Raw genomic sequence first — 9,909 nt, 5'->3', positions numbered from 1 at the left:
CAAAACTGTTATGATTTCAGGCTTCTGTTTTTTTTTTTTTTTCAGTTTCAAATTATGGCATTATATTCATCCCATATGGCAAAACTTGCCTTTACTGAGCCCTAACCTTACCTCCATTCAACCCTGGGATGAATAAGGAAGCAGGCTGTGAGCCAGTCCGTATCGGCCAACATCAGTAGCCGACCTCAATGGGAGCGGATTCCTGCAGCCAGGAACCAAAATCCCAACCTAAATAATTATAGCAACATGTTAAAGCCCATGGTTTAAGAGTGAGCTGTTCAACTATTCCATATTGTTGTAATGTTCAGGTCTCCCCATAACTTTGACTATGTAGTGCATTTCAAAGTTTTAAATCAACAGAAGATGGAAACTTTTCTACCCTGTGGATGAGTCCTGATTTTCTCAACATCACACAAATGGCTTGAGCTAAAAGTGTCTACCCAGTGAATCCACTACAAATCGTGGGAGGTATAATGAATACTAAGCAGATTAACTTGTCTGGCCCCCCATACCAGCTGCAGCAGATAACACCTCCCTTCATCTTATGTTTTAAGGTGTAGTCTCACCGGAGCTTTAACTTTCAGTAGACTTCTCCATTCACATTGACGATAAATATGAAACCACTGGGAAAAAACAGTGACATTCTTTGGGAGGCTTGAAAGTAAGTCTTGTTACTGAGGGAGGAATTGCCAGCTTCATCTCATGATCCTGCTGCTCCAACAAGGAAACCGATGGGAGTATCGGCGAGGTTTCCACCAATGGGAGACGAAAATGCCACACACCGTTTCCTCTTGAACCTTCACGAATAAGACGTCTCTGGATCTTTTCAGTGTGCAGCGAATATTTCTAGTTTAATTTCTTACATTTTAATCTTAGGAGGTGTCTTCTTCTCAGGTGCTGAATTCTTCAGCCGATCATCAGATCATGGTATAGTTTGCATGGCTTTTGTATAACGTATGAGAAGTTGCATCCTTTTTGCAATACACAATGTGCCATAATAAGAGGTGCGTGAACCGGCCTGGCTGTAATAAGACTGTTTTCTAGATATGTTAAAACACACCAGCCAACTGTGCAATAAAACTTGTGACTGTATCTTATAACCTGTGCCCTGATATTTATAAACCTGTTTGTCTTTCAAAGTTATTTTACTCAGTGCTACATTTGGATTTCAAACATCTAACTTAAGTATTTGTACAAATATACAAGAAACAGTATACACATAGACACCCAATGAATATCCAAATGGGTTTCTTTTCTTTTTGAGCTATAATGAAACCCTCTAATTTCTAAGGAAAAGTAAGAAGGTGTCATCATTTAAAAATCAACTGAGTGTAATCTCTTCTCTCTAATTATCACTGCTGCAGATCTTGAAGGACTAAGCAAGAGAAGCAAAACTGGGAACTCAATTCTCTAAAAAGTAAAATAATTACAAAGATGAATATAACAATAACACCTTCCAGGAAAGCCAGTCAGTGTGCTTTGTTGTATATAAATCTGTCGTCATACAGTACATGCTATATGTAGCCCTTTGCAAACGGTAAAGGCTGAAAACCTTTTTTTTTTTTTTTTTTTTTTAAACTTAACTTCTTGATTATGTCCGATTTCCTTGCCTGGTGTTTTCAGTGTATCAAGATATCAAGGCCTACTTCTACTCTGGCTCAGTTTTGTCTTTCAAACTATAGTGATTAATTAGTGTTTAATCGTAAACAGTCCAACTCTGCAAGACTTGAGAAATAAGGCCCTCAAATCATCTGCATAGCAAGGCCACAGTGGGGGGACCATATTTGTATCTTTGACAAAAATCCTCAGTCAGTTTATGGAACAGAAGAATCATCCGAAATAGTGAAAACTTCTGCTCCGCTTCTGTGTGCTCCAATAGAATACACCCCATGTGTGGGGAAAGGGAGTTGTGCAGGATGGGACTTAGGCAAAAGTTATATTCCTCAAGGCTGATGGGTGTCAAAACACAGATTAGATTACACTCAGTTGCCAGTTTATTAGGTACACATAACTAAATTAAAGCGGTTTACGTAGGAAGCCAATAAATCCAACTTTCATGAAGCCTTTGGTTGAAACGGTTAAGAGAGGTGTTCATTCAACTTTGAAAATTTTTGAGGCTGCAGTTACACTCAGATTTGCAAAAGTCAGAATCCTCTTAAATAATTTAACATATTTATTACCTTATTTAAGTTGTCTGCAAGTGTGTATATAGGTATGAAAAGGTTGCTTGTATTAATTGATCTAAATTGGGTCTACTTTTCTCACATTGTATTTGTATAGGACTATGTAGTTTGGATAAGTGCTATATAAATACACTTTATTGTTATCAATTGTACAAAGTTTTACTGAGAGGCGTGTCTAATATTTAGTTTCCTCATTGATATAAAGTGGGCAAAATATAAGAAACACAGAACATTATAACCTTCATAAAGAGAGGTGACAGGTGTTCCAAATAAACTGGCAGCTGAGTGCATGTGATGTAGCTGTAGAGAGGATCTAGGACACTCTGGCTAAGAATGAACCAAACACTAATACAACCGTTTCTTCTCGTTTAAGCAAAAAGAATTTGGTCTATGTAGAAACAAGCAATGTTTTGCAACTGGATATTTTCCTCTCCTTCAAAAGAGTTAAAGCTAAAAAAAATTAAAAAAACAAAACAATTAATACCCATCCCATTGCACCCAGAATCACCACCTTCCAAAAACGTATGCAGATGCTACTGACAGAAAGCAAAGGAAAGCTGGGGGACAGCTTACAAGGGAGATGGATATATGTGTACAGTACATATACACATATATATGTATGTATATATTTATATATACAAACATGTACATGTGTATATATATATACACATACATACATATATATACGTGTACAGTACATATACATACGTACATACACACATATGTATATATACAGGTAAAAGCCAATAAATTAGAATATTTTGAAAAACTTGATTTATTTCAGTAATTGCATTCAAAAGGTGTAACTTGTACATTATATTATTCATTGCACACAGACTGATGCATTCAAATGTTTATTTCATTTAATTTTGATGATTTGAAGTGGCAACAAATGAAAATCCAAAATTCCGTGCGTCACAAAATTAGAATATTACTTAAGGCTATACAAAAAAGGGAGTTTTTAGAAATGTTGGCCAACTGAAAAGTATGAAAATGAAAAATATGAGCATGTACAATACTCAATACTTGGTTGGAGCTCCTTTTGCCTCAATTACTGCATTAATGCGGCGTGGCATGGAGTCGATGAGTTTCTGGCACTGCTCAGGTGTTATGAGAGCCCAGGTTGCTCTGATAGTGGCCTTCAGCTCTTCTGCGTTTTGGGTCTGGCATTCTGCATCTTCCTTTTCACAATACCCCACAGATTTTCTATGGGGCTAAGGTCAGGGGAGTTGGCTGGCCAATTTAGAACAGAAATACCATGGTCCGTAAACCAGGCACGGGTAGATTTTTGCGCTGTGTGCAGGCGCCAAGTCCTGTTGGAACCTGAAATCTCCATCTCCATAGAGCAGGTCAGGAGCAGGAAGCATGAAGTGCTCTAAAACTTGCTGGTACACGGCTGCGTTGACCCTGGATCTCAGGACACAGAGTGGACCGACACCAGCAGATGACATGGCACCCCAAACCATCACTGATGGTGGAAACTTTACACTAGACTTCAGGCAACGTGGATCCTGTGCCTCTCCTGTCTTCCTCCAGACTCTGGGACCTCGATTTCCAAAGGAAATGCAAAATTTGCTTTCGTCAGAAAACATGACTTTGGACCACTCAGCAGCAGTCCAGCTCTTTTTTTCCTTAGCCCAGGTGAGACGCATTTCGCGCTGTTTCTTGGTCAACAGTGGCTTGACACGAGGTATGCGGCAGTTGAAACCCATGTCTTTCAAGCGTCTCTTGGTGGTGGATCTTGAAGCACTGACTCCAGCAGCTGTCCACTCCTTGTGAATCTCCCCCACATTTTTGAATGGGTTTTTTTTCACAATCTTGACTAGGGCGCGGTGATCCCTATCGCTTGTACACTTTTTCTGACCACAGTTTTTCTTTCCCTTTGCCTCTCTATTAATGTGTTTGGACACAGAGCTCTGAGAACAGCCAGCCTCTTCAGCAATAACCTTTTGTGTCTTTCCTCCTTGTGCAATGTGTCGATGGTCGCCTTTTGGACAGCTGTCAAATCTGAAGTCTTCCCATGTTTGTGTAGGCTTCAGAACTGGACTGAGAGACCATTTAAAGCCCTTTGCAGGTGTTTTGAGTTAATCAGCTGATTAGTTTGTGGCACCAGGTGTCTTCAAAATTTAACCCTTACACAATATTCTAATTTTGTGACACACGGAATTTTGGATTTTCATTTGTTGCCACTTCAAATCATCAAAATTAAATGAAATATACATTTGAATGCATCAGTCTGTGTGCAATGAATAAATATAATGTTCAAGTTACACCTTTTGAATGCAATTACTGAAATAAATCAAGTTTTTCAAAATATTCTAATTTACTGGCTTTTACCTGTACTTATATATACACAAAAATGTACATGTGTATATATATACATATTTATATATACACGTGTACAGTACATATACATACGTACATACACACATATATAACATCAGACACAACACCTTAATGCTGTGTAGTGACAGATACTGAACCTTAATTTAATATATATAAAATATATTATCACAGAATTTTCCATTGCACTCCATTAAATACAGAATACCAGCTGAGATCAGTTTTCAGATTAGGGTTCTTCAATGTTTTCTCAGTTTGTTTTTTGAAATGATATCAGGTTAATTAACAGAATGTGCCTCTGGAACATTGGATGAATGGTTGCTGATAAAGGGCAACGTAGATACTGCATTAAAGATCAGCCACCCCCCCCCAATCAGATCAGCCAGTATTCTGTCTATAATGGAGTGGTATGGATGAATTTGTAAGTTACCCCAAACTTTTGACTGAGAGAGAGAGAGAGAGAATGCGTGTGTGTGTGTATATATATGCACACACACACAAAATACATTTTATATATATTAAATTGTGTTAGGATTCAGTATCTATCACTACACAGTAATAAGGTGGTATGTCTGCGCGCGCGCACACACACACACACACACGCGCACACGCGCACACGCGCACACGCACACGCGCACACGCGCACACACACACACGGTTCAGTATCTATCCCTACATAGCATTAAGGTGGTGTGTCTGAATATCTTTTTTTTTCTTCTTCTTCTTTTTAAAAAAATCCTATGATACAAACCAGGGAGAGTCAAAGCAAAACAAATAATCAACAAATAAACAAATGTGGGGAAAAAGAAAAACTTTGCAACAGACGAAAGGCCTCTGCCCCGATGTCCTCCCCCCAGCCTCCAGCGGAGGGTGAGCCAGCCCAGACGAGGTGGGACGGACCCGTCCAGCTGTACAGCGCAGTGAAACATAACTTACATATTAGCTCATTTGTACACGTAAAGTCGTGATCAAGGCACAGGGATCTTCTACAAGTTATTTTTTTCTTCTTCAATAAAGTTGTACAAAATGATACCTTTTACAGTCTGTACAAGAATAATAGTCCAGCAGTAAAATAAAGACAGACATACTTAAAGCCGGGAGGGACAGGAAGTGGGACATGGTGAGGTGAGAGACTAGGACCAAAGGGGTGTGTGTGTGGTGGGGTGGGGGGGGGGGGGGGGGGTTTAAATGGTGCACAAAGGCAGATCACACACAGTGCACACCAACACATAACATGGGGGAAAACTAGCAAAAAACTTAAAAGTTGATTTGTGTTATTACAGGAATATATACTATTTATATATATGCATATACATATACATATTTATATACACACATATATAAATATCTATATATATATATATATATAGCTTGGATTTTTTTGCACGGCATGAAGTTCACTGGTATGCACTGAATGGTATTTTTTATTGTTGTTTTCTGCCGTCCCTCCTCCATTGGTTTCTTGAAGAGCAGGTCACGTGGGCCGTGTGGTCTTATGCTCAAGTCACGCTCACGTCCACAGGCAGCCGTCAATTAGTCCGTCTGTTCGGGCCACAAAAAGCCTCACAGTCCTTCACTATACCAGTTTGCCTCCCTCCACGTCCATTGTTCTCTTCTTCTCCTCCTCCGCCTCCTCCGTCATCTTCAGCAAGTAGTGAATAATAATAAACTCCTCTCTCAGAAAGCATTATTTTATTTGGCCTCTGCCAACTGGTAAAAGCAGGACGACTTAGTTTTAAAAGAGTTTGAGTGTGTTTGCGATATGAGACATCAAAACCTAAGGGCTCTGAATGTCTTATGCTGTAGTGTGTGTGTGTGTGGTGTGTGTGTGGTGTGTGTGGTGTGTGTGTGTGTGTGTGTGTGTGTGTGTGTGTGTGTTCATATATCTGAGAGAGAGAAAGAGCTAAAAGAAGGATAGCCTGCACTGAGGGATTCCAGTCTGTAAGTACAGCAGTCAGTCCTGGTTAATGTTGGTGTATCCTTTACTGTGTTTCCTTTTTTTTAAACATAAAAAAGTCTTTCCACTGTTCTGTATTTCTGAAGTTGTGTAACCGGGAGAAATAGGAGTTGTATCAGGATGGAGGGAGGGCTTGGTTGTTTGGTGAAGTTGGAGGAAGTGGAGGGGCGGGTGGATAGGTAGGTTGGTAGGTAGATAAGTAGGCCGGACGCCACTGCCCATTATAAGAGCTCGTACTGCCGTAGGTGCATCCTCTGTATGATGTCGCGACAGTCACTGAAGACGCGGCGGATGTTTTCTGTGTCGACGGCGCAGGTGAAATGGGGGTAACAGTAATGCCGTCCGTCCCCGCTGGCTGTGCTGATCCTCTGAAAAAGACACAGAAGTACAGACAAGTTAGTGGTGTAGATCGGTGGCTCCTACCTTTTTATGTTTGATTCACCCAGACAGACCCGTTAATTATATAAAAGTGAATAGTGTTGCAAAATTTTCTTCTTACAATTCAACTGGTAATGTTTAGCTCAGTTTGATCAGTTTACGTTCCAAAAAAAATGTAAAAATTGATCAAAAGATTAAAATAGATGTCTAGCAGACACATTTTCATATAGGTTTGGAAAAGCTGCCGACAGTAAACCTAACATCTTCATGTACTTCATCCGCTTTTGCTTCAGTATTTGTTGGTGAAACATCGTCCAACTCATCTTAACTGTTTTAAGGAGGACTTACTTTGTTGAAAGAGTCAGACAGAGGAGGGAAAATGGAATGTAGTGACACCACATAAATGTATATGTATCAGCTGTAAAAAGTCATACTAGGACATAGAAAACGGAAATGTGTCAGTTTAGGTTTTTTCCTTGTGTTACATACACTGTTCTGTGAACAGGAAACACAGTATGAAACATATGATGAAAGGATACTGATCAAATTCAAACAGGTAAAACATAAGCTTGGTACATACCAGAAACTCATCCCGAATGAAGTACTTGGCCCTTGTGACGCGGGGATCCTCACCTGGCTCTGGTATTGCTGTAGGAGAAGAAGAAATTAGTGACCAAATCATTTTGCACTGAGCCATTAAACCCATCACTCCTCCTGCTGAACAGGAGCAACAAGTGTTAAGCTGGTAATGCTGATGATTACTTAATGAAACCTTGTGACCATCATTAGTAGTCATGACTTTTTGTTTCTAAAAATTTACAAAAATGTATTCTCTATCTATTTACCCTGCCCTTCATTTACATTACGGGCAGATAGCTTATGTATTGCTATTATACTACACTTATTGGTTAACATTCAGCTAAATGTTGTTAATCCTGAGGATATTTCTAACTAGATTGTTGTATTTTGACTTGCTCATCATCCACACTAAACCCTTTCAATGTGTTGGCTACAACCACAGAAAAATGGATATGTTATGTATTGGACACCCACAGAAATCAGGGTCCAACTCTTACCATCATCAGGTGTAGTGTAGCGTGCAAACTCAGGGAAATAGTCCTCGATTTTAGATTTCCCTGCCAAAACCTTCTCAGCGAGCAGGTCCTGTTTGTTCAGGAAGAGGATTACCGAAATGGTCCGTAGCCACCTGTGGAGGGAAATGAAGAACGAGTTCAGTGCCAGATTTCTTTGGACTTTCATTTCGGACCCAAAATACATTACAGGTCACTTGCTGAGGAGTCCCTGCTTTTCAAGTGGCAGTTTGTTTTAATACACTTTTAAGGTGGTATGTCTAATTATCTTCTTTTCTTTTTTTTTTTTTTAATCCTATGATCTAAACCCGGGAGAGTAAAAACAACAACAAATAATCAACAAAAACAAAGTGGGAAAATTAAACTACAGACAACAGGCCTATCCCTGATGCCCTTTTTTAATATTGATTGCATGACAATCAAACATAGAGTAACACTGAATGAGTATTCTTGTATTAATTGTTATATGTGTAGCGTTATTCTTTTGCAGAGTCCAACCTATGGAGAGTTGGTGCTATGTAACACTTGTACTTGATATATTTGGTGCCCCTAAAATCACCCAGCCTGGCCCCGTTCATTTGAGTTGGTCTAACAGTGCCACTGAATAGCACTGAAGTGATACTGTGGTATTAGGTGCACACTTAAACTGAACAAAATGTCTTAATCTGTGACAAAAGAAATAGACTTTTGAAGTATATCTAAACAGAGTGAAATGAACAGCCATTAAAGGTCCAGAGTTGTGCAAGTTGAAGCGTGTGGCTTTATTCTTAAGGCAACAAGGCTTTAACATTTATTTTTACAAAAAAAAAAAAAAGAGTACAGAACAAAAACTGGTTCAAAAGACGGTATAAAAAGGTATAACACAACATAAAAGTGCCACCGTGCCGCTCATCAACAGCCTTTCAGCCATAGTGTCAGACAGGAGAAACGGAGAAAAAGGAGTATTGACATCTACTAGGTGTGTTGTTCGATCATCCGTGTGGCAAAAAAACAAAACATCACGCACATCATCAAAACCCAAACCAACATTCATTCTGTCTCCATCACTACAGCTGTTCACCTGTTGTTCCAAATGTTCTTGAAAAGGTTGAGTGCTTCCTGTAGTCTGTTGGTCTGATTGTCCTCTCTGATCACCATGTTGAGCTGCTACTCGCCACCACAAAGATGATAGCTGTCACATCTGGCCACACACACCAAACACCACATAGGCTGCGATTACACAACAAAGACGAGTAAAACTACCAACACTCTCATCACCTTTAGATTAAATAAACACAGATACATGTATCTGGCAAAAACTAGAAAACAAATGGACACAATTGATTATCATTAAAAAAGAATCAGTCAATGACTGCTTGTCACTGATTATTTATTATTATTATTATTATTATTATATATATATATATATTCAGTAATTCATTCAATTTCATCCATTCAATAAAGCAGTCCAAGCTACAAACACTGTACCGTTAAAACACTGGATCCATTTTCGACGTATCCCTCTGACCGCCAACATCGAATACTGTAAGACGGATGAAGTGAAAAGTTGAATTTGCATTGTAAAGAAGTACTTTGAATACTGAATAATGGATGTAAATTACATGACAACGATGTAAACTACCGTCAAAGGCTATCTTTTAATGCATATATACATTGCCCATTATCAGCAACCAGTCATCCATTGTTCCAAAGGCCATTCTGTTTACTAGTTGGATATCACTTTAAAAAAAACTAACTAGAAAAACATTGGTTTCTCCAATGTTTTTTCTAGTTAGTTTTTTTTTGCAATTATGTAAGCACATAATGTAATCTGAAAACTGCATTGGATAAATCAATCATGCAACTGATCTTAGCTGCTATTCTGTCTACAATGGAGTGCAATGAAATTTCTAAGTGAACCCAAACTTTGACCGGTAGTATATGGAGAACAGAAACAAGACCTTTTGCAAGTTTAACA

The 9,909-nt window shown here is 38.9% G+C and overlaps 1 protein-coding gene across 2 annotated transcripts; it reads right to left on the bottom strand.

The window, feature by feature from the left end:
* Window positions 1–6,435: 6,435 nt before the first annotated feature.
* On the bottom strand, window positions 6,436–9,120 carry LOC116675777 (guanine nucleotide-binding protein G(s) subunit alpha-like). Of its 2 annotated transcripts, XM_032507369.1 has the most exons (5): window positions 9,013–9,120; window positions 7,938–8,068; window positions 7,442–7,509; window positions 6,672–6,851; window positions 6,436–6,513 (listed from the first exon to the last, which is right to left on the bottom strand). In XM_032507369.1, the coding sequence occupies exons 1-4, from the start codon at window positions 9,087–9,089 to the stop codon at window positions 6,705–6,707; spliced, it is 423 nt and encodes a 140-aa protein (XP_032363260.1). In that variant the 5' UTR covers window positions 9,090–9,120; the 3' UTR covers window positions 6,436–6,513; window positions 6,672–6,704. The 2 variants fall into 2 exon arrangements, with proteins under 2 accessions (XP_032363260.1, XP_032363259.1); XM_032507368.1 differs by having other exon boundaries at window positions 6,445–6,851.
* Between the last annotated feature and the right edge of the window lie 789 nt (window positions 9,121–9,909).

Source organism: Etheostoma spectabile, unplaced genomic scaffold, assembly GCF_008692095.1.
Source record: "Etheostoma spectabile isolate EspeVRDwgs_2016 unplaced genomic scaffold, UIUC_Espe_1.0 scaffold00002243, whole genome shotgun sequence".
Taxonomy (NCBI): domain Eukaryota; kingdom Metazoa; phylum Chordata; class Actinopteri; order Perciformes; family Percidae; genus Etheostoma; species Etheostoma spectabile.
The sequence above is the reverse complement of the archived record's forward strand: the minus strand, read 5'-3'. Positions and strand labels throughout refer to the sequence as shown.

What these genes read in the sequence shown, in the direction of transcription:
- LOC116675777 (XM_032507369.1), bottom strand. Translation starts at nt 9,089, where the DNA reads ATGGTGATCAGAGAGGACAATCAGACCAACAGACTACAGGAAGCACTC. An exon ending in AAGAACATTTGGAACAACAG is followed by an intron (nt 8,069 to 9,012) that starts GTGAACAGCTGT and finishes TTCCCTCCACAG; the next exon opens with GTGGCTACGGACCATTTCGG. An exon ending in CTACACTACACCTGATGATG is followed by an intron (nt 7,510 to 7,937) that starts GTAAGAGTTGGA and finishes CTTCTCCTACAG; the next exon opens with CAATACCAGAGCCAGGTGAG.